General features: G+C 39.1%; 1 protein-coding gene and 1 pseudogene across 10 annotated transcripts in view; one reads left to right on the plus strand and one right to left on the minus strand.

Moving 5' to 3' along the window:
• Slc4a4 (solute carrier family 4 member 4) overlaps nucleotides 1-25,721 on the plus strand; it is a 329,139-nt gene that overhangs the window by 263,380 nt on the left and 40,038 nt on the right. For all 10 annotated transcript variants that reach the window (XM_063240311.1, XM_063240312.1, XM_063240308.1 and 7 more), the window contains 2 exons: nucleotides 3,300-3,370; nucleotides 14,184-14,375. In XM_063240311.1, the coding sequence (XP_063096381.1) occupies nucleotides 3,300-3,370; nucleotides 14,184-14,375 (263 nt within the window). The remainder of the gene's footprint in view (nucleotides 1-3,299; nucleotides 3,371-14,183; nucleotides 14,376-25,721) is intronic.
• LOC111756108 (U2 spliceosomal RNA) lies at nucleotides 1,752-1,853 on the minus strand (annotated as a pseudogene).

A 25,721-nucleotide genomic window follows, 5' to 3' on the forward strand; every position in this document is an offset into this window, starting at 1 on the left:
TTCTTCCATGGTACTGGACACACTGCTGGCCGCTTTCCTTTGTTGTGCAGTTTGATCCACTTACCAGGTGGATTGTTTCAACTCCATTTTCACATATTAAGGGGCCTGAAGTTGAGAGGAGTGAAGCTACTTTCTCAAGACTGTTTGTTGGTAAGAAAGTTTGAGAATGCTGTGTACCAAAGTTGGTGGAACCAAAATTTAGGACAAATGCCCAATGCCCCCTTCTCTGTGTTGTGAGATGCCTCAGAGCAGACCTGTCCGCCCTCAGTGACCAGTTGCTGTCTTTATTTAAGCTGTGGCCTCAGCTGAGTGTGTGCTTCCTAATGCACAGTTCCTGCCAAGGTGCCTAGTGGTGGCACCGTGGGTAGGGAGTTTCTGGAAACTTCTCACCAGCACAAGGACAGGCTTAGGCAGTGCCACTGATGGTCCCTGTGTAGGAGCTTGCCAACGCTGCCCCTGGTGTCACCTCGCTTTTCTGCTCGTAGCTCTCCCAGTTGAAGCCTTATTTGATCTTGTTCTTCTCCAGACCTCTCATTACACATAATGAAAGGCCATTTTAGGGTACAAAAGTCTCAGACACAGTTTAAAATGTCTGTTACTAAATAACATCCATTCCCCTGTTCCAGAAGGTCAGCTTCAAATTGATGCATGGAAAGGAGGAGCACGTAGAAACCTAACCAGTGGAAAGCAATCGACCCTGGAAACTCCCTACAACTCCCTCCCTAAGTATGGGAGAGAGGTGACCTATTGACAGGTGCTTAGCCATGGTCTTGCTTCATAAGCCATGGTGTGGGGCAAATAATGAGGAGATATCACAGTATATTTTGTCTTTTCCATGTGGCCTTTCCAGCACCCTCATTAAGGATATTGTGGGTCTCATATAAATGGATCATTTTGCAGTTGGTTGCCAAAGTATTTGCACTTCGTGTCTGAATCCAGGTAGTGGCTGGTGGTTCTTTTAGACCAAGCTCCCAGGTGTAATTGATCATTTACTCATCTATGATCCTAAGGAAATTTACTTTTAATCTTATTTATGCACCCAAATATCCTGCCAAAATGTATTTACAGAAGTGCTTTATTATATAATTATTTTTGAAGTCTTTCATTTGAAACAGCTACTCATTAAAATGTGTAGAGAAAGGATTACATACTTTTTCGTGTCGTCTAGATGCTGATCTGGGATTTTGAGAACCAATAAACTTAATAGTTTGCTTTAGAGAAAAAAAATGAAACGTTAAAAAAAAGCAGAATTGACATGTATCCAAATCTTGAGAGCAATTATAAGACTGCATATTGAAATCCTGCTTTAGTGCAGCCCTGATCTCTATTATCCAATATTGATTTCATAAAGTAGGGACTTAACCCTTGTTTTAGTGCAGAAAGTGTGTTGAGAAAGGGTCTTTGATGTCTTATGACAGGAAGCTCATGAAATTGCATTAAAGGATGTAGCTCAGGAAGTGTAGTTTCCCAGACACCATCTACATAGCGCCTTGAGACTTCACATTCGCTGTTTGTCTTTGAAAGCTCAAGAGGCTCAGGAACTCAGCTCACCGTTGATAATCCTATCATCTGATATTGGCTGTCCTGTCCTGCCTTAAATTTTGTGCCACATAAATCGCCTTGATGTGATGATTAGAAATGCTGTGTAGGAGGAGACAAAATGCTCAACATGGTCAAGGCACCAGCTTTACTTATGACTGTAATGCTGGAAATGTCATCTGCCATGTCTTGCTTTGGAGTCCCTGCAGGGTATAAGATGGGCACAAAATATATGTATGGCATGTTTCAGGATGTTTTTAAACTGAAGAGAACAGATACTACCCTTGATCTTAGCCAAAGGGCTGAGAAGCAACCCAGGATGTTTTTAAATAAACAAGTGGAATAATGTAAAACAAATTCACTTTGAGCTTTTTAAAACAAAAAGTAATAAAAGGCTAGGTTTTGTTAGTAATCATTTATTAATATCTTTCTTTGAGTGAATGGATTCTTGTTTGTTTCATTATTTGGGCCAAACATCTTTAGTTCATTTGCTCTTGCACGTGATTCATCGCGAGGCAGAGGAAGCAGACAGGCAGTTCAGAGAGCCTGTAGTCGCTCCTCCTGGGGAGTCAGAGCCCAGAGACCAGAAGGGATCCAGAATGGAACAGATGAGGGCCCAGGCCAAAATGTTGTCTCCTTTAGTTTGTTTTTCTTGTTCCATTTGTTTACTAGCTTCCTTTATGACAGTAAACATTTTTTAATTCCCCTGTGTTACGAAGTAGAATGGTAAATTTTAGGCAAAATCAGTTTACGTGACCTGCTTTTGTTGTTCCCACACGGGTCTCATATCCTGACTTCCACACATCAAATAAACCTGCGTGTTTCTCCTCTAAGGCTTGTCCAGGTGGGTTCAGAGTCTTGCTAATGGAAGAGTTAGTGCGGGGATTTGGATTAGAGGGTGGGGACCCTGTTTACAGTTTGCTGTTTGAATGTTGGTGAGCTCTATGCTCTTCCTTCATAGACAGACAATCCGAGGGTGTCATTTCAAACAGCCATAAGTGAAGAATATTCTCTGAATAACTGTTTACTTTATAATAAAGGAAGCTTCCCATGAGAGGAAAAGAGTTTTATCTGGTAAAGAAGAATGTTTTAATGAAAATACTGTTTTAATTTTCATAAACCAAAGGGACAGTAGGCTTCATAAATAAAGTTCTGCAAGTGACATCCTAAATCTACAAAGGTGCTATGTTGTATGAAAAGAACTTTTGTATGAAAACAATTTTTTAAGTTATTCATCCCCATTATACTTAATGCTGTTTAATTTGCATACACATATGAACACATATGGCACACATATACTTTTTCAGATGCAGTCTAAATTTTCAAATTAATAAATTCTTATTTAGTGATGCTCGAATTTGTGAGATTTTACTGTGCTTGAAGCCAGTAACCAACTTGATTATTAGCAGTAATTTCTTTCACTAGCCAAAATATATTGGCTGCATTTTAGTAACAGAGATAGTGTGTGTGTGTGTGTGTGTGTGTGTGTGTGTGTATGTGTGTTTTAAAAACTGCAATAAATTTTATGGTGTCTTCTTAAATACTATTCTTATTGTGTTAGAGCACAATGGATGTATTTAAATCTTTGATTATTTGATTGAGCTTGGTACAAAGTGAACAATTATGATAAATCAAAATTCATCATGCTTTGTATTGTTACAGAAGGTATTTTAAATGCCTAGCTCTGTTTAAAACAAACTAATTATTCATTTAGGCTGTTTCTACTTTACTGTTAAGGTCCGAATTATCCTTTCTTACAGTTAATGTGTCAGTACCTAATGATGCTACACTGGCCCAAGAGGATTTTCCAACTGTTTCTTCTACTGACCTCGTAAGTGACTTCATTTTAAAACCTCTGTGTACTTACTGTATACTGTGTATATTATTTGTAATATTTATAGTATGGTATTGTCTACTATTCAGAAATCCTAACATCGACACATTTTAATCATTGAATTTCAGGGAAAGAAAAATAGCACTCTGCTTTGCTCCAGTTGGCATGTGGGGGAATCTTTTTATTAACAATAAAACCAATATTTAATTGTGTGGTATGCTTTTCAAACCTTCATAAAACTTCTACGGGATCCTATTAATTGTGACCTCGAATGCAGGAGTCGTGGAGAAATGAGAGCCTGCTTTCCTCTCTGTGTAGTGCGGGCCAGCGTGCTGCTAACGCAGGGGCACTGTGTTCCTTTCACTGCAAGTGACTGTAGCAGGACATTTTCCGCCACTCAGAAAGGACCATGCCTCCATCACATGATATACTTTCCCATGGCTTGTAACCAGGGATTTTTAGGGGACTGGAACTAAGCTTTCAAAATGAGCTGTTTTGCATGAAAGGTCACACACTGGAAGGAGACTTTTGTGTTGGACAAAAAGGAGAAAGTGCTGTTTCAGGCTTCTGATTGTGCTCCTTCTGTGCCGAATATGGACTCTTACCAAGGAATATCAATCCCACAGTTATAGGAACAGAAAGCATAATACCTTGTATTGATGGAGTGCCCATCTCTTGGGAGACCGAAGAGGCCTGCTGTAGTATTGGATAGGGAGGGCGCACAGCACCCCCTTCAGAGACGGAGCTTTGTGTCCATCCTGGGCAGCCCTGCCTGACCCCATTCCTCTTGCTTTCATGCTCGACAGCCTCTTGACTTCTTTCTTTACGTTATTTTTTTCTGTCATTCTTCAAACTTTACCCCTCTGTTCTTCATGTTTGATAATGTGTGTGTATGAGTGTGTATATGTGTATTAAAAACCACCCATAGAAAAATTCAATTTTCAGCTTTTTAGCTAGCCAAACTTGTGCCTCCCAAAGCTTGCCTAAAATGTTAGGTCGTATTTCCATCTAGACTTCACAGAATTTTAATTAAAATTCTTGTGGTTAAAAACAATATAAACCATACATTCACTTGTAGTAAAAATAAAATATTTACTCCTACTGCTTAAAAAGACATTACTTTCTAACTGAAGTCTTTCTATAACTAATTAAGGAAAGCTTTAATATTAGTGAATTTTAAAGCCATGTCTTTGGAAAAGTCCTGAGAGAGATTCCAAAGGAAAGCTTAGGTCGACTTCTTTTTTGTTTATTTAATTTTTTTGGCAGAACTGGAGATTCAAACTAGCCCTCTCCCTGACCAATTTCCCCACCCCTGGCCCCTTTCTGTTTTTTATTTTGAGTCAGGGTCTCTAAATCACTGGGGCTATGCTCTAACTTGTGATCCTCTTGCCTCAGACTTCCAGAGTTCTAGGACCAAAGGCTTCAGGATGATTTCTGCCGGGGCTATCATAGGGGACATAGCAGTGATTCTAGTTTGTCTGCCATTTAGAAACAATGTTTTACATATGTTATCATTGTATATCTTAATATTTATTGTAACCATTAGCCCAAAATACCTGGCAAAATTAGAGCCACTTTATAGATGAGAGAAACTGAACCTCTGAAGAGAAATACTCTTTCTTGGCCTGGGTTACATAGCCACATATTGTTAGAATCAAGATCTGAATGGATTCTGAGACCCGTACTATGGCTAGTCTACCCTCTGCTTCAGTGTTTGCATACTGAAATGTTTGCCTTTTTGCTTCTGTGGCCACTGAATATTCCAGCATAAGAGGTCTCTTGTGTGTATCTGTTACATACCTTAATTAAAATGTTAAAGTGTTATGTTCTGCACCTTCAGTGAAATAAATTCGGAAGAGTTGTGTTTATGCATTTGTATGTGTGTGTGCATGCGAGTGTGGTCATGAAGGACAACTTTTCTTCATTTCCATTTCTCCTCCTTCAACCACAACAGTACCCTCATATGTACTTTGCACATGGGTACATACATGTACACACGTACCCACAAATGATATAAGTGAATAATTTAGAAACCAGTGATAGGTAACATGCTTTATAATCATCAATAAAAACTACCACTGAACCACCTATTAGATGACAGCATCTTTTCATTAATTTCTGTAATTATCACAGTAATTTGATAGATTAGTAGATGTTACCTGCTATATGAACCAGAGGCTTGGAAAGGTAGCTGACTTTTAAAGGCTATATCATCATTATGGTAAAACCAGCACTTTGGACTTTATAACTCTAGAATTGGCCTTATTTCCTTTTTGTGGAAGTACAGAGGGATCCACGTAGAAGGAATTAGGGATCAGTGAGCCTGGAGTCAGACTGCCTCACTTCTGCTACAAGACCCTGCAGCCTCTGTGGCTGCTTTTCAGTGACCTGTCCAAATTGGTGATGATGAACGGGGTCCAGTCAACAGCACCAGCTCCTGGCGCCATGGAGTCATCTCTTGGCCCATGTTAGGTCCTGCCATTACTTTCTTCTTTGTGCATATTACTGTCTCTCCACAAGGCCATGCTGCCGCTATAACTCAGAAGTTTAGTGGAGAGAAGAAGCTTCTGATTTAGGGGGATGAAACTCCCTGCCAGATGTCCAAAATGCCAAGCTCATGTTCTCTGAAATCAAGGAATGAATTCGAGGAACAATGGAGGTTAAGGGTAGGAAGAATTTATTGAGAGAAAGTTTGTGTCTGAGAGGCACAGAAGGGGTCCTAGAAAGTGGGTTGCCCACCAAACCTGCTTCTCAAAGGTGTTTACTGAGCAAAGCCATGAGGGGAAGCAAGCTTAATGTGAGACAGAATTAGTAAGATAGTTCAATCAGTAAGATTACGAGTATAGTTGCTTAGATAATATTGATCCAATAGCAAATCATAGGATGGGTATAAGGTGGAACAAAACTGTGGTCAACCAATAAGTATACAAGCATAGTTGCTGGGATAATGTTGATTAAATGAGGATAAAATGGGGAAACGAGTCCTATAGTGAGTGCACATGGCCAGACAGGGACTCTTCCTAGAAGGGTTGGGTTAAGGAGCTTTGGTCCTCCACCCTAAGGTGATTGATGCTTGCTTAGAGTATCAGTCACTGCTGTTCATCCCCAGGGGAAGTACATGAATGAGTAGTTCTTTTTCTTGAAGGGTGGCCTTCAGTGAATCTGCTTTCAACCACAGTTGTCTTCTGCATTGATCTCTGGGGTCTCACTGAGCCAAGACTGCCTGACTGTCTGGGGACCGATTGCCAATGTTTCTACCTAACTTAGCTGTCTGTGCTAATGTTTCTACCTAACTTGGCTGTCTGTAATACGACCACTGCCTCAGGCTGCTGAAGCCTCCTTTTTCTTGGCCAGGCCAGCTCTGCCGCCCTGAACCTTAGGTAGGACAACCAAGCCTTATGACTTAATTTCCTCTTTCCTTTTCAACTATAATTAGATCCCAGAAAGCAGAGTCACAGTGACATGCAGCCCCAAGCCAGCCAGCCTCCCTCTTTTAAGGCCCGGAGAGCACCCTGTCAGAGGAAGGGAGGGCTTTGTTCTTCAGCTTTGGTAGCGTGAAGACAAGCTGCTGCTTCCTGGTAGTAAGCCTGTGTTTCAGAGGGAAAGAGCAGTAAAAGTTGGACATTCAGGAGATTTTTCAGCATTTCCATTTACTATTGGAACCATTATGTCTTTATGGCTTCCACTTGGGCCACTTTCACTGTACATTTTTCACTTGGTGTTTCCTTTTCATCTGCAAACAAGACAGTTTAGAAGGAACTTGAAGCACATTGAGAGCAGCAACAGCTGCTGTACAGTTCATAAAGGAGGACCGTGAAGATCCGCTGGCTTCCAAGCCCCATCACAGAGAGCGCAAACTTCTCTGAGGTCTACTGTCAGTAGACCTACTGAACTTTACTGTCAGTCTGCTCTGAGGAGGTGACTGCAAGGATTAGATAGTATTTATGTTCTACACCAGATACTGTTGTTTCATATTTTGTTAAATTGAAGCATTTGTTAAAATACACAGTTCTAGGTCCTGAGTTTGATTCCCGGTACCAAATATGTACATAGTTCTAAAGTAGCTATTGAAAAGGTTTTGACATGAAGCTGTCATCTAAACAAGCCATAGCACATTTCAGGCATCTCGGGAAGCCACATGACACATGCTGGGTCCTGTTCTGCACCTCAGCTGTATCATGAGAAATTCTTTACCTGACTCCTGCCTCCACAGCCTTCAGAGCACAAACCTGAGCTTTCTCAGGAATCGGTTTCTCACACCATTGTCCTGTCTTCTATCTTCAGAACAGCTTTCCTTACCCAACGGAGGCCCATGGATCTGAGGGGTTCTCAGTGCTCCTGTCCACCTATAGTCTCACCTATCCCTGATGCTCTTGGCAAGGACCAGCAAAAAGAACTCTAGGCCTCCTTTGAATTCTAACCTGTCACCCCATTGACATGTAGCATGGGGAGTTCTTTAGTGATTCGATTCATTTCTCTTTATCTGTCAGCAGGGTTTGTATCTGCTGCCTGCTGCTCTCTGGGAACAGGTGACTGTGGGATACTTCTCTTTTGAAGGGGAGAACATTTTGGAGTTTAGTTTGGTTAGGTTTTTTAAATCCTTATTTTTGGTGAATTTTTTAATACTATGATTTTATAATTTACTTACCTTACTTAAGTTCTTAGGACAGGGATGATGGTATCATACAGCTTTTTTTTTCAGTCTTAGGAGTTGGACTCAAGTTGTCCATTTATGCCACGTGAATGTTCTACCACTGAGCTACATTCTCAATTCTTTTTAAATTTTATTTTGGGACAAAGTCTTACTAAGATGCCCAGGCTGGTTTCAAACTTGTGATCTTCCTACCTCAGCTTTCTTATTAGCTGGTATTTCAGGAGCTTTACCATACCTGACTAAAGCTTTTAAAAAATGTTAATCACACGTGCAACAGTTAAATTTGTTATTTCACATGACTGCAGATAACTGCAGCTCAAATGCATGCTATAGATGATACGACTGAAAATTACTACACATCTAGCTTACTGATTGTGGGAAAAACCCCTAAATGAGTGCATCAGGCATTACACTTTGGAGCCTTTGTTTGTAGCTTCACAATTATGGGGCCATGTATATATTTTACTAGTAGATGCTCAAGGAGAGAAATGTAGACCTTTTACTTATTTTTTGCTTATTATATTAGTGAAGAATGTTGTATCTACATGGAGATACTGTTAATCATAGGACTAAGAACTATTACAGTCACATAAATTTTGCTTGACAGTTAGACATGGAAGCAAAAGTGGTTTGATTTGATGTCCCTTCAGGGTGCTCCTGGGAGATGGCAGTCATTTTCATGGGAAATGGAATGTCATATTAATCTCCTTGTGCATAGCATCTTTATAATTTTTTTTTCCATTGAGAAATTCAAGTGTAAAAATTATTCTGTCTGTAAATTTCCTTAAAGATACACATGTTCCTACTTTTAAAAACACAGAAATTTCAAATAAGCACTAAAATAGACGAGTATAATGGGCTGCCTTGTATACATCGCCTGGACAATGGGCAGTCACATTTTGCCCATTCTATCTCACGTCTCAACTTTTGTATTTGGGCAGGATGTTATGGTATTTTAAAACTTAAATCCATTAATACACAGTCTATTCTAAAAATTTGAAGCACATCCACTGAGTATGAACAAGGCAAGTTTCATGAAAATGAGATAGTGCATTGGTGGCAAACCCATGGAACGCAGAGCCTTCTCTTTTGCATGTGAAAGTTGCAATAGCAGCTCACAGAGTGCCAGGCGCATGCTCAGAAAGCAGCGGCGCCATGTGGTGACGTCACGAGCTGCGCTTTTTTAACTGCGACTCTTAGAGCCTTACTTGTAAAGGCCCTGGATGTCTACAGGGTTCCCATCCTTGAGCTCCTGGAAAATGCTCCTCCCTATGGTGGGTGGAGCACTCAAATATTAATAAAGGGCTTCTTCGTTAAGGGAATGAAGCAGTGTGCTCAGGGTGTTTCTCTAATTCTTTTCCTACTTTTCTGTGAATTCAGAAAGTTGTATGCATCCACAATTTGTCACTTTAGTCTCTTCTCCTTTGGCTTTTTTGTTCTTCTTTTGCTTTTTTTTTTTTGTTTTCCTGTCCTGCTACTCTTCTTCTTACTACTTTTTGAATGTAAAAGATTCTATGAGGACCAGTCTTGCTTTCTTTCTACCAGGTAAAATTGACTACTCCTTCTTCTGATCTGTGAAATCAGGTCTCAACACCATGTCTATTTTTTATCTTTCAGGTGCTGCTGAAAATATCTCATATCTGATTGATACAGAAATACCAAATTTAACAAATAAAAATATAGGATGTCAAGTTACACTTGAATTTCGGATAAATACTAAAAAATCCTTTCAAAATAAGTATGCCTCAAATATAGCATAGAACATGCACTAAAAATATTCTTGTTTATTATTCAGATGTAACTGGGCATCCTGTAGTTTATCTGGTAATTCTAAATTAAAAGTTTATTTTATTTTTTTGTCCTACAAATAGATGGATTTCTTTCTTGAGTACGTCAAATATCTTTGACCTGATGAAAGAATTCATTAAGTCAGTTAACTATGATTTCTTTGGTGCCTGCTGACTCTACATTGAACTCTGGTACTAATGTGGTCTGCTCTTTTTCTTCTTTATTACTTTTTGGTGACTTATAGTGTCATTGGCCCCACACTCCTCAGTTTTATAGTATAGTCTATATTTTTAGACTCTACTGTAGTATGGGCTGTACTTTATAATTTTTAAAGTATACTAGCTTTTAATACCCCTCAGTTAAATAGTTGCTAAGTCCTGTCTCTCTCTTTCTCTCTCTCTCTGATCTTTTTTTCTCCATTCTTATTTTTCTTAACAGTCCTTAGCTCTTTCATTTGTTTTGTTTTGTTTTGTTTTAAGACAGGGTTTCTTTGTGCAGTCGAGGCTGGCCATGAAGTCACGGTGAACCGCTCATACCCCTTCCTGAGTGCTGATATCATAGGCATGTGGGCCACCTCACCCAGCAGTCCCTTTTCCCTTTCATCTCCATTTTTTCTTATACATTATAAACACCACAAAAGTCTTGATTAGCCTTAAGAAATTTACTACACGGTATTTCTGGAAAAGAACAGTCTTTAACAGTCTTTAATTGATTGGAGAATTTTTTACACGCATTTCTCAGCCCATTGGCCTTCTTGTAATGATCACTCTGAGGTGTATTAAGTCCTGGGACCAGTTTTTGCAGATGATTCCTAAGTGGAAGTCTGTTTGAGCCAAGTCTCTTAGATATCTCACTGGGCATTTTCAAACTCATACTTCCAAACACTGAAAAGGCTATAAGATAGTTGCCATAAAAAGTTGTAAGCATCTTAAGCAAAAAAGATGATACGCTCTGTATGTTCTAACAGGTAGAGGGGATGGTGAGATTATGTTCCCGTTATTCTTGTTCTTGAAGTTCTGATTTAGTCATTAAAGCACTATGTGTAGAATTTTCATAGGAAACAGCGATCAAAATTGTAGAGAAGTGAGAATTCTCTTTAAAAGGGAAGAGACAGTAGCACTGAGATGGGTCAAGACTCTTCTCCACTGAGCCTGGAGGAGGCAGTGTGCTTGAATAAAGGTGGTAGTGTTGCCGATTGGCGTAGGGTTCTGTGTTCAGTTGAGATGGAGATCATGACATCAGCAAGTTGCAGCTAAGCTGCTGGTCCCTGCCCTGCCGGCCAGCATCACCTGTGCTGGTCTCTGGAGCTTTGTGGTGTGAACTGCTCCCAGTGTTTACCTGTTCCCGCTCTGTCTACACTACCAGGGTTTTACAAATCCCAGACAGATTTGCAGGACTTATGGAGTGCAGCCTAGCTGAGCAGGTTTACGGGAACACCAAAGCAAGTCCTGATTTTCACAGATCCTGTGCTGCAGCACAAGAGTGATAACGGGAGAAGTGACTTCAAATACAGTGCTGCAGGTCTTTTCAGGAGGGCGAGGGACGAAAGTCTGCTATGAGTACTAGGTATATAAATAACAGGCCCAGGTCCTTCCTTTCCAATATAAATCACTCCGGGCACCCCCCTCTCCAAAATGCAGCAGTATCTTCTGCAGTGGCTGCGTGGAGAAGGACACTGTGCTGCCTGGCGGCACTCGGGATGGAGCATGAGTGTTTGAGGAAACCACTAGACAGCCAAAGAGGATACCACTGGGTAGCAGGGGCGACACTGAAGCAAACTCTCCCGGCCCGTTGGGTACAAGGGCACAAGGACTGTGCTGGCCGAACCCCTGCCGCCTCCAGTCAGCACAGGAAAAGGAGAGTCAGGCGCTTCCTGTCTCAGCAGCACTGGCTTTAGTTACTTTCTTTATGGGATAGATCTTGCCTAAAGTTTTAAGATTCTAAGTTTTACTGGCACCAGCTTATCTGAAATTATAACTCTGACCTAACACTCTGAGTATCCACAACATGGATACTCAATGACAGTTAAGCAAAATTGTTCACTAGATATAGTTTAAATTTTATAGGCACATAATTTGTGTGTAGACTGAAAAAGGTACATGCTTCTCAGTTTTTATACTTAGGTGCTTAATAAAAGATATTTGGAGGCTATATTACAGTAGAACTATTTATAAAATACTGATACTGGCGTTTCAAATTGATACAAGCAAGAAAACATGTCTATCATTTCTTGCATGTACATGGCATAGTCTTCTCAACCTGAATCTATTAAGAAAAATCAATAAAGCTGTCTATTGGGATTTTTTAATGGATCTTAGCTCTTTGGTGACTCTTGCTGTAAAGATTGTGCTGACGTTAATGTGCTGAAGTGAAATTAGATTACAGTTTTGCTGATTTTTAAAACAAAAATATCTGTTACTGTACCTCTAAACTTTACATGTATATTCTTCTAATAGCATCAATAGGCATAAATCAAAAAAAAAATAAAATGAGACATAGCTAATTACCTTTCAGAAGCATGGTTTGATAAAAGAACAGTATAGCATTGAAGTGTGTTTACATATTGAAGTTAATATAAGAAAATATTAAAAGAACTGATGGTTTTTTATTGACTTATATAAGCACTTTATCTTTTGAGCTCTATAAAAATATGAACTCTTTCTGGGCAGAGATTCTTTTATGGCTGGGCACTCAGATCAAAGAGCTCATGGTACTGTAAATGACAGTGCAGCGTGGGTGTGAGGCAGAACTGTTTCCTGCAAGGGGAGGACGGGAAATTTATCTTTCCACATTTATTTGCATGGTCTTTTCAAATAAATCTTCTGTTACTTAGTCATATTCCCAAGAAACAAGTTACAGGTAGTTAAGAATATTTCTAAGCTGAGACACTCAGTCCCTTTTACTGAGTCATACTGTCATTCATATAGACAGGTAAGATTTTGAAAAATCTTTGTGAAATATACATAATTGTCACAGTATACAAACTCTCCATATAGCAAAAGAAACTTAAGGTGTAATTATTTTAGAAGGCTCAAAAATAAGAAATACAAGTGAAGAAATTGTGTTAAGCAAGAAAATATGCTACCAAGAAACTACTCTTCTTTAGTTTCTGGGGAATGGATGTTCATCTTTTAGGACTGTCCAGTACCAAGATGAGAAATCTGATGATACTGTCTCTGCATTTCATTCAGACTCTGCCATTCTACCAAAAGTGCCATGCCATTAACTTTTGGTTAGCCTGTAATTCAAGTAAGTTGGCTGATTTAGAAGCAGAGTCTGATACATGAATTTTAGGTGTATGTAATTATTTGAGTGTGGTCTCACTGAGAACAGAGAGGAGCAGTTTACTACTGGGGAAGAATTAAACAAGAATGTGGTCAGGCTGACTTCCTGTGGAGCATTGGGGTGAACATTTCTCACCCAGTTGCTCCTACCTTGAGATGGAGAGGGTGGTTTATACTACTCTTACTGATGGCTGTTACGGGTATAGCATTCTAGATAAGGCAGCTTATATGTGGCTAATGACAGTTCTCTAGAGAGGGAGCCAGCTTTGCACTGATAGCAGCTAGTGTGCAGAGCCCCTGGGACTGGTGTACTGGCCACAGACACCAGACCAGCAGAGAAAATTCTCTGTGTATTAGAAACAGAAAATAGGAAGAATGAGCTGGTACAAAAAGCAGCAGCATAGTAGCACCCCCTGACACTGACCTAGATTCTTGAGACCACGTAGCACAAAGATGGATGTTCTTTACACAACCCCATAACCTTGGGGGCATCACAGCCATTCCAGTAATATAATGCTTATCTGGAGTGAAAAGGGGGAAAAACTATTTTAGGATGGCCAGTTGATGAGAATGTGTGTTGACGAGGCCTTTCTTATTGTTATAATTTAATTCCTTCACTCATCAGTCTTTAGTTCCTTAGACACCAGATAGCATATTTGTGAAAATGCTGGGTAGGACCACCACACAGAAGCATAAAAAGCCGTGTTATACAAAAAGTGATTACTTTTTGAACATTAAAGGCATTTCAGAGAGTCTCACATTTTGAGACAGGATATCAGTGTGTCTCACTTGACTCTCAGGAAAGTTGTCAGCAGAGGACTTTGTGCTTTGTTTCTGTTAAACACATGGTGATTGTAAGATTGCAGTCCCCACAGTAACATTCTCATCGTGATTTCCAGGATTGCTAGCCCCCTACCCCCTTACTGCTATTCCAGTATCAGCTCCTCAGGTTTCATCCTCCAATGGTTACCCTCAGACTGTTTTACAGAAATTTTAGTATAATCGCTACAGAACTCACGAAGTATGAAAAGCTGCTTTTGATACATCGTGTTCTCTAAAACATCTAATTCTTTTTCTTCTGCAGTACCATAATGCAACCTTGGACTGGGCATATTTATCAAAAAAGGAGTGCTTGAAATACGGAGGGAAGCTTATAGGAAACAGCTGCGATTTTGTTCCTGATGTTACGCTCATGTCTTGCATCCTCTTCTTGGGCACCTACACCTCATCCATGGCTATGAAAAAATTCAAAACTAGTCGTTATTTTCCAACCACAGTAAGTACCTGACCTTGAAGTACTCTTTCTTGGATTTACATGGTACTAACAGTAAAATAGTGCTACAAAATGGAAACGGTACCTTAATTAATCTGTCCCATATAAATCTGTGCATTTTAAAAATGGTATTACAGTCTTTGTTTATGTGGAAACATTTAACATAATTGTAGTCCAGCTTTGGAAACTTCCAAAGATTTTCTTGTATTATTCTATTATAAATTTTGAGTTTCATAATTCCTAATTATTAAAGAGAAAAAGTAGTATAAATTCCATGTAAAAACACATGAGTGAAGAAAAATTCGTAATGCTTAATTACATCAGCAAAAACACTTTCCATATTAAACAGGAATTTTGGAATTTCATATTCCTTTGCTGTCCATTGGATTCAGTACCTGAATCCAAGGTAGGGATGCACTCACACTCTCGTTACATGATTGTTGCTGTCCCTGGAACCACACCTGCCATCCACAGTGGTGGATGCCATATTGTTGTGCAGAAATCCTGCTTCGCACTAATATGTTAGAGTGAATGCAAAGTCTAAACTGTTTCTTTGAGAAAGTGCACTGTTAGACCAGGATTTAGTTAATAGCATCTTGTTTTTGTGCTTGGAGAATGAAACTAAGATAATCTTGTGCTATACAGTTTAGTTCTTAGGGGCTAGGATGTCAGTATTCTTCAGTAACTTTTTTTGTTTGCTTGTTTTTGGTCTTTTTTGAGAAAGGGTCTCTCTGTGCAGTTCAGGCTGGCTTTGAGACTACTTTGAGGTCCAGGCTGGTCTCAAACTTGCAATGATACTCCTGCCTCAGCCTCCCTAGTCCTGGGATTATGGCATGTGCCAGCACATCTGGCCTTTTTTAGGTAATCTTGCTTATATTTGATTTAGAATGGGGACTGCTCTGTAAATTTGTCATATTGTGAAATCTCCATGTTTTATGGAGAAGAAAAACTTGGAAACATGAGGTATATTTGATGTCTTTTCCCAATTGCTAAAAAATAAACCTTTAAAAATTAATATACTCACTTTATGTGGGAAATTTTGGGCTCCTTGATTGTTACAAAATTAAAAATAAAAGAGTTGATAATGAACTGTATGGTTCAGCAGATGAAAATATTTCATAAAAAGAAATGTCATGTCTGTAATCCCAGCAGTCTGGGAAGCTGAAGCCTCAGAGGATCAGTAATTCAAGTCCAGCCTGGGCTATTGAGCCATTGCGAGAGAGGCTGCTCCCAAATATAATGGGTGGGTGATATAGTGGAGACCCTGGTTCAATTCCCAGTACTACCCACCACACAACCATGTACAACCACACACACACACACACACACACACACGTACGTGTGCACACATGCATGCATGCACACAATAAAACAGGACATCACACACTGGAGGGCCCCCAGCACACTGTATGTATACGTGGATGTAGGTGCACATATAGTTGAGAACTTACTTAGAACCAGTACTTTACACGTGGTCAGTGTGTCCAAAGTGCTCTGCCGGTCAAGTGCTTCCCACTTTAAACATGTAGACAAAGTGACTGTTTCATTTGTGATTGCAATCCCAGTTCACCCTGTGGCAAATGTGCTCACCTGGTTCACTTCTTCAACTAATTATCACCCAGCCGAGCATTTCTGGCATAAATCAGTTAACTAAAGACTGGAATCAGCTATTAATGGTCGATGGCAGTGCTGGCACCAGAGTACACTATGTTTGGTTCCCACATGTGGTCTCTTGCTGCAAAATGCAACACGTGTCTCTCCTTGACTGCTTTCCACTGGTCAGTGCGTCTTGAGTACCCAGCCTGCATCCCAGTTTTTGCTGGCTGGTATGAGGTACAAAACAGCAGTGTAATAGTTTTCAGTCACTTTGCAGTCTTAACTGCCAACCCACACAAACATACAGAGATGAGAGTGCGAAAGAGAAATGGCTGTGCAGGCTAAAAGTGAAGAGGCCGACTTGTACGGCAAGGCGCTGTCCTTCAGCATTTGTGTTGGGAGTATTTAGAGGTCATGTGAATTGCAGACAAAAATGAGGAGCTGAGAATAATCCATTACCCTTACTTATATTCACAGCACATGTGTTAACTGTAAAATATGTAAGAATCTGTATACTCACCTGCTCCTACCAGCAGAAAATAGCCTGATAAATGAAAGTTTAAATTAAAACTTATCCAGCAAGTGAGAGAAAAAATGATGATGTTTTTACTCCTTTTTGAATGTGTATGTATTTACGTGCATATTATTATATACTTGGCTGTGAGTGTGAATTGAGGATATACGAGGAGACAGCAGATTGAAAGCCTACACATTCATACTCACCCTCAGAGATCACACATACTTTTCCTCCATTTGTGTTGGCATTTGGTGCACACCACTAAGTTCTCAGCAAGAACCTCAATAGGAATTATAACTGGAACAAATTCTTTTTTCTATTTTTACATTCTTGTGACTTGCTCAGAACTACTTATCAATAGCTAAAAATGTACCTGTTTCAGCTTTTGTAAGAGAGAATTTTTTTTAAAGTCTGCAAAGCTATCTTCAATTTGGTAGATGCTGCTGGAATAAAAAAGGTGATGTCTACATAAACAGTTAAAAAGATCTCTGTTTGCCGGGGAGGTAATGTCAGCAAGATGGTGAAACCCCAGTGCACTTCTCCCCACAGAAACATCTAACTGAGTACCCAACTGTTCACACAGATACTTTTGCAAGAGCTAAAAACAAAAAACAGATGGATGCAGCCTAGAAATAAGAAAAGACAAACAAAAGAGTAGAAAGTTAGTCATATCACTCCTTTTACAACTTCGGGCAGAAAATCTGGATACAGAGAGCCTCGGCTAAAGGAAGGGATGGGGAATTCAGTTCCTGATTGCACCTCAGATAGCAACACTGTTCCTGCATAGGAGGATGATCAGGATGATCAAATTTTAGGTCTGGATCCATGGATTCCCAGGGCCACTAGGGTACTTGGCTTCAAAATATCCTCTACTGCTACAGTAAACACAACAGCATGCTGATGGCATAAAATGACAGACCAGTGGAACAGAGAGCCAGAAATGACCTAAGCATTAAAAATTAATTGATTTTTCCACAAAGATGCCAAGGAAAAGAAAATCCTCCCAATAGAGAGAGAAAACCTTCTTCTATAAACAGTGCTGTATTAAAAAATATAACATTCCTACACACAAGCAACAACCTCACAGAGAAAGAAATCAAGGAACGTATACCCTTCACAATAGCATCTAGCAAACTGAAATACTCAGGAATCAGTCTAACGGAGCATGTAAGAGATCTGTACACTGAAAATTAAAGTACCCTTAAAAGAAGGAGATTGAAGAAGATATCAGAAAACGGAAAGCTATCCCTTAACCTTGAGTTGGAAGAACCAGCATGCTGAAAATGGCCGTACTCCCAAACCGCAGTACAGATTTAATACAAACCCAAGCAAAATACAATTAGCATACCTCACAGATCTAGAGAAAAGACTCCTAAAATTCGCCTGGAAACAAAGAGACCTAGAATAGCAAAAGCAATTCTCGGCAACAAAGGGAACTCAAGGGACATCACAATTCCTGACCTAAAATTATACTACAAAGCTACTGTGATAAAATTGGCGTGGTACTGTTTAAAAAACAAAACAAAACAAAACAGGCCTAAGGATCAGTGGGACAGAAAAGAAGATGCAAACACAAGTCCAGACACTCAGCCACCTTACACCAAGTATGTTCCCTGGAGAACAGTCTCTTCAATAAATGGTGCTGGAAAAACTGTCTTTCCTGAAGACTAAAACTAGACCCATGTCTGTTACCATGCACTAAACTAAAGTCAAAATACTCCAAAAATCTAAATATTAAAACAGAAACACTAAATTTACTGGAAGAGAAAAATAGAATCTTAAAATCATATTTATTTTGCAGGCTCCAACAAGAGGCAAATGATATACTCAAATGAGGATAATTTGAGGAGTTTGGTGGAGGTTTTCTTAACAAAGGTGAAGTTAAGGAAACCACAGAAGAGAACATGGTGCCCTCGGGCTAGTGACACTGGTGCCGCTTCATCTGGGGTCCTGAGGGTGTGGAAAAGCTTAGTGGCTGGAACCCAGAGGAGTAAGAGGTAGAGCTGTCTAGAGACATTATGGCCCTTGGGCCAGGGACGAAGTCACCTCGGCCGTCCACCTGGTCAGTCGACAGTCAGTGCTCTGAGTTGACTCCCTCATTTGACTCCACTGCTCAGATCCACTGGGAAGCCAGGAAGGAAGGGAGCCCAATGTAGCTCCGTCATCCCAAGTCACAGAGCGCAAGACAAGTGGTGTCTGCCCCTCCAAATGAACATAGCCACTGTTGTCTTACTCTGAGTCTTTTTCATATTTAATTTGTCACAGTCTCGTTGGTTATTTTGCTGTGGCCCTTTTGCTTTACACACACACTTGTACTTTCCTCATTCTGGCCTCTGTTACCTTTACCTGGACCAGGGTCAGTGACTTACTCTCCTCCAGTCTTCCCAGAGCCATTGTCAGTCCTCGGCATGAATACTTCAGATGAATCAGACCTCCTCGGTCACCTACTAGGTATGCAGCTGGAATAGTGGCTCCTACACAGAGCTGTGTCACTGAGTTGAATGTGGGTGGAATGCCAGTACCCCACTGTCTTCTTTGAGTTCCCTGTTCTTTTAGAGGGGCACTTTCAGAGGGACTCTACTATCCCATAGCATGATTGGCTCGTTACATCAGCCTCAAGTCTTTAGTCAAAGTCTTTTAGTGTCAGACATCCAGTCGGAACATCACAGCATAGGCTGTGATCTTCTATGGCAGATGGCTCAGAGGATTAACACGAAGCATTCTTCCAGACCCCTACACCAACAGACAGTCATGAGCACTGAACAGTGATGTTGCACTGCATTTGTGGTGGAAGAATAAAGGCAGGGGCCGAGGTAGACATTGGGTAGCTGTACCCTGTGTATACAGCCAACTTGTGGGTACTTTGGTATAGTCACCTGCATTTTGGCTGGGTACTATATCTAATAGGCATGCATGCAAATGCCTTCCTTGAGGAACTTTTCAATTTCCTACCCTCGCCTCTGCCCTCAGAATAAATTTCAATTTTAAATCTTTCACAAACTGGTGTAATTATGAGATTATTTTACGATACACTTCTCACTTACTATCTTCACTTAAACAAAACCACTGAGTTTCAGGAAACATTAACAGTTCTGATACCTGTTCTATATTTAGATGATGTAGAATGTTCTTTTATATCCTTTCCTTAAAAACGAATATTCTAAATCTCATAATTAGCATATTCATTCAGTGAGCAAAAACTATTGTTATTCTACTGTCTATTTGATATAATATTAGATGAAAGACGTAAAAACAGGTAATTCACAAACCAGGTACATAATAGGCACTTAATATGTATTTATTGAATAAATTAGATCTTTGTGTCTTCAGATGAGAATGACTTGTTTTGATTCTTCTGCTCCATTCATGCTTAGTACCTTTTGGGAAATCATACTTTGTTGTCTTTTCGTGACCTAAGTTGACAGAGATTTTTGAGAACTGGATTCAAAAGTGAAAAAGTATAGGGCTTCAGGAATTTTAATGAAAATATAATGGGCATTTTACTTCGGTGATTCAGGCTGGTTTTAATCTATGTAAAACTCAGGAACTAAGTTTAGAATTCCACACTAATTATATTTTTAGAACTGCTATTCCTGGTAGACATTTTGGCCTGGGACCATTTGATTACAGTTGAGGTGTTTAGTTAACATAAACAGTGTTTATAAGAATCAGGTGACGTTCACCTTTTGTTTTCTTTTTCTGTCAGAAAGTTCTTTGGTAAATGGTGAAATTATCAGACAAGACAAATATTATATTAAATTAAATAGTAAATAATGGGCATGCATTCTATTTCTCATTCTTCTTTAGTAATATGGGTGACACTTGGTATAAAATTTCAGGCCACATCATGCCATTGAAACTTCATTTTAAAAATGACCTTGTTGTCACTGAATAGTTTCAACTTCTTGTGGTATATTGAATCATAGAAGGTGTTTAAAAAGTCAAATTGGCTTTTAACCAAAAATTATTTTTCATATTTATTTCATGAAGAATAGCAAAGGAATGTGTAGTTATAATTTAGTCTGTAAAACATTTAATGATTATAGATATTTCAGTTCTTATTTATATATGTTGAAAAACCAGAGCTAACTTGAATTAATCCCAAAGAAAAATAAAATTGGGAACAACAATTGACCAGAACACTGGTCAGGGCCTTCAAAAGGTAGCATGCAGGACATCATGGTGCTCTGTTGGTCCAGAGCATTTCCAGCTTACTTGTCTATCGTAGAGAAGTTAACTGAACTACTGCTACAAAATGACCTTTTATTCCATGGGCCTCCTGTCACCGTCCCAGATCATCTGATTTGTACAGATGATTGTCTCTTACTGTCTTGTTGCTGAGGTCCAATACCTAGCACAATTTAAAGGAACAAAACTTTTGGCTTATCGTCGATAGTGCTTTCAGTCCATAGTCCACTGGCAAAGTGGCCTGGTAGCAGGGAGCAGAGGAGACAGTTCATAACAGGCGGACAGGAAGCAGAGAGAGATCGAGGGAGAAAGAGGGAAACAGACCCTTCCAGGCCACGTTCCCAGTGGCCAGTTCCTCCCACAAAGCTTCACCTCTCATATCACATTTAGTTATAAACTTGTCAGTGGACTAATGCATTCTTAAGAATCATGACCTGCTCACTTCCCCAAAGCCCTGTAAATAAGCACGTGAGACTCTGTGGGGACATCTAGATATAAACCATAACAGTTTGCTCATTATTTTAAAACTTTATTGTGTATCATAGTATGAATTATAAAAATATCTTCCTTTTTAGGAACTAAAACCCTTTATTATTATTACTATTTTTAATTACATCCAAGATAAAGTCAAGTAATTTTGATAGTTGGGTTTTAATCAATAAATGTTATTATTAGGACTTTGACCACCATTTAATCTAATGTCACTTTCTGTCAGATGTTCATCTTCATGCTTCTTGAATGCTTCTGAGTGCAGAAGCCTGGTATCCCACAGGCATTCTTGTAATTTCCTTTTGGTTTTTGTCTCTCAGGTCACCCTCACCTTCTGGAGCTACACAGAACAAGTTCAGTTTCTTTTTCCTTCACATAGTCACAGACTTCACATATTAAAAGTCCGATTCTCCCTGCAGTGTTTTGAGGCCTACCATACCTCTCCTTGTGTGTTTTCTAAGGCCTCACTTCTCTGTTTACCCTTCCTGAAATGAGTTCCGGATTTTCAGTTTAATGTAAGAGCATGACCAGAGTGGGACGTGGAGTTTCCCATGTGATTTGATTACTTCTCCTGGTACACATGGATTGGGTTCCTAGTGCACTGCCCAGTTTCAAGGTCTCTTGGTGATTGCCAAAGCCTCAGTATCCCTGCAAAGCTTTCCCTCACTAGGCTGGCTCCTCTTCCACTAGGCTTCTAGCACACTCTTCAGCCCCACCCAGATCAAATGTCCAGTCCACATTCTCTCCTTCCAAAATTTCCCTAACATGAGGCAAATGGCCTTCAAATCCTAGAGTCTGAACCAGACTTGATTTTGTTGAATTCTGCATACAGCAGGGATTATTGAATTAAAGTACAATGAATGAAGACTATTGTTATAAGTAATGTTAATGCATCTTTCTTTTACAGAGCTTTATAGCATTGGGTATCCAGAGAATCAAATTTCAAAATGACCAGGGCACTTCGTGCCTGTCTGTGATTTCCAGAAGACACGTATGTTTTCTGGTGTTAGAGTACACGCTGTTTCACACTTTTGTTTAGCATTTTCCAGGCGCCACAGGAATCAGCATCCTGGCCTACCGCTGTGGGTGCCTGCAGGGTGCTCACCGGTGTCCTTGTCTGCACAGAAGCTCCGCCCAGCAGGCCCCACACAGTGAGCTCACAGCCCTGTCCCTGGGCGACTTAGGGACAGCTGCGGTCTTTGCAGAGTGAAAGCCACATGTCCCACGGGGCTCCCAAGGAAACAAATTTATGTTTTTCCCCTGTAAATTAGCCAGCTTCTCACTGTTGGTGTCTATGATTATGACTCTCTCAATATTAAAATGGTATCATCCTTCATAATGCGTGTAATTTATTAGGTTATTTTTAACCCAAGAATAAGAGAACAGTGTAGATTTGAATTGCCTTTCCCATTTACTTAATTTCTTCTTTGTTTTAGTCATTTAAATATTTAAGATGATTGCTTCTCATTACATTAATTGAGATATTGTCTGATTAGTCTGCAAAGGGCAGAAATATTTTCTCCTCTTCATGTTTCTAGTTAAAAAATAGTAAGCAAAATAAAAGAGGTAGAAACTAGTCTGATATTAAAAAGGGGCATTAAAATCTCAACTGAGACACACTTCTCTTTTCTTTTTTCATAAATTGAGTTCAGAATTATCATATGTTGTATGTAAAAAAAAGTACCCTTGATAGCCCTTAATATATATGAATTAGTATAATTTGTACTCTCTTAGATTGGGAAAATTTATATTCCTAGAATATTGATATTTAGCCTGAAAAGTCTTAGCATTTAATATGGATGAATGGACCAAGTGTTGATGTTTGTCCAAATTAAACAGGCATCTGAACCCTCAGTCCTGGACAATAAACCTTGTGGGAATAGATTTTCTCATGAAAACTCTGGTGCTTCTAGTTTTAATCATTAGCAACAATCACTACTAGAGAATTTGGAATTATGAGTTTGTCACTTGATTTCTGCATTGATAATGTTTATCTACATAAAAGTAACTTTTAGAAAGAGATAACTGGGATGAAATGAAGAAGACACAAATAATGAAAGGCAATCATATACTTTTCTTCCTCCATGGGTCTGGAAATGTGAGAAGGGCCCAAAGACAGCAGTTCTTACCTCCTTAAAACTTGACTCATGTTGAGCAAAAAGAAAAGGAAGGAAAGGAAAAGGAAAAAAATATAAGAGTTATACTACTAGTTTCTCTTAATTCATTGAAAAGTTTGTGTTAATACCATTTAGAAAAAGTTTTATGCCCATATCTTATACTCTGAGTAACTACTTTAAAGATAATAATATGCAATGTATTAACTTCATTATTCTCCTATTGTTAGGAGATTTTGTTTTACTTTCTTTCCATAAAATTAAAAAAAAAATCCCTTGACTCACAGTTTCTGTGCTCAGGCTTCAGGGCAGGTGTGTTGTGGGCTGTCTATATTCAGTGCTCAACATCTTTATCTTGTACTCTGCCTGTTTTGCCTAATTCAAATTAAAGTTTAATTTTAGTACAGAGTGAAACTTGGATAGCCTGCTGAAATAGCACCCTACCTGCTTTGTCTAATTGGAGGATTTAAGAGCTGAATACAAAAATGTCCTGGGGAAAATCAGTTTCCTTGACAAGTGTTTAAACTGGACCCAGTGTCACAGAAATGGATATCTGAATGATAAATGCTCTCCAGGAGTGACTTCTATAAGTAGACCAGTTGCACAGTTTGAGGGGAAGGAAGGGAAATAGAAGTGAGTATGTTTACAGAATCTGTCACCCTGGCTGTGATTTTTAATGAGATTAAGCAACATTATTAATAGGCTAGTTCCCCCCCCCCATAAACTTTAAGAACGATAATTCTGACTTATATTAGCATTTTTTAAAGCTACTTTCATTCCTATATGATAGTAGTGTTACACCTAGCAAGGCTACTGTTAACCTAGAAATTCTACCAAAAGTACATATAATGCATATTGTGTGTGCATATATATCTGTTAGTTTCTTATATCTGTTTTATCAAATTAATACAAACTTGGTGACTTAAAGCAACAAAAATTTAGATCTAAGAGGTTGTAACTGGACATCAAAACAGATATGGAGGTAAGACGCCTGAAACTGTCCTACTAGGTTAAAATCAAGCTGAGGAAAAGCTGTAATCAGGAACTGGCTTCTCTGGGTGCCTACATTCCTTGGTGCGTGGTCCCTTTCTTCAACTACAAAGCCAGCAGTGAGGTCAAGTTGTCCTCCCACTTTATCACTCTGACACTCAACCCCTTCCCTCCCTTGTTGGTTTGCAAGGACCTTGTGATTATGTAGGTCCACTTGGATAACTCAGAATAATCTCCCTAGTCTCAAGGTCAGCTGCTCAGCAGTCTTAATTCTGTCTTTACCCTAATTTTCTCACCATGTAATGTTCTATATTCACAGCTTCTGGGAAGTGAGACATGGACATCTGTAGGAGCATATGATACTTTATTCCACCTACCGTTTAGTCAGGTTTAAATTTTATCATGATTCCTCCGGAGCTACACTGACCAAGTACTGACTCTGGAGGCCATACATATCATCCTATAGAAAGCTAATGCAGTAAAATATAAAAAATTACCTGGGATAATAATAATTAGAGTTTAGAGTTTAGTGCTGAAAAGAATCCAGCAAAGATGACAGAATAGCCAGTGATTGGAATGAAAAGCAGACCTACTAGATCTGATTGCTGAATGTTTTCAGAATGTCAGGGAATTCAGAATATGACAACTGCTATACTCTGGCCAGTTGCTTTTGAAAAATTACACAGGCTGATTGGACTCTTACCATACAAATTTTCTGCTGGTGAAGTCCATTCTGTATCCTCTAGTAATTCCATGTTTACTGTCGATCCATGTAACATTTGCTCTAAGATATGTAATGAAATACTCCTGAGCATATGTATTACTGTCATCTTCAGAGGGTAATCTAGCTACACAGGGCCTATATCAAGTATGAGAATTTATAATGGAGCAAGAAGCTTAAGTTGGTTTGTGAAGTTTCAGAAATGGCAGTTTTAAGATTCTTGATGTTACATTTTTTGAATATCATCAGTTGTGACCAATTGCTTTCCCTTTGAGTATGGATTTAACTTATAACAGAGTCCACAGCCATTTGTATGTTGTTGATTACAGTGAAAACTGGTAAATTGATATAACATTCTAGAAAGTAATTTGACGTATGTACCTAAAACCTTAAATTTTTATGTATATACCGACAAAATAATTCTGATGGTGGGACTTTATTATAAGGAAACATTCTTATATATGTGTAGAGATTTCTTTATGGAATTATTTATTATAGTGAAAAATTGAAAACTAAACAGTATGGTGTTATAAAGATAGATTTTGGGATATCTATTCAAAGTAATGCTACCATCTTTAATGCTCACTATTATAGAAAATATCAAGTGAAATAGAAAAAATAGAAAAGGAGATATGTGAATGCTGTATGTGAGAACAGTTATACACACAAAAGATGAATGTATTCATAAAGGTCAAGGTTTATCCCTAGGTAGTAAAATTAGGATGTATTTCCTT

This window comes from Cavia porcellus, unplaced genomic scaffold, assembly GCF_034190915.1.
Source record: "Cavia porcellus strain 051 isolate PalLab524CR breed Dunkin Hartley unplaced genomic scaffold, mCavPor4.1 scaffold_30, whole genome shotgun sequence".
NCBI lineage: Eukaryota > Metazoa > Chordata > Mammalia > Rodentia > Caviidae > Cavia > Cavia porcellus.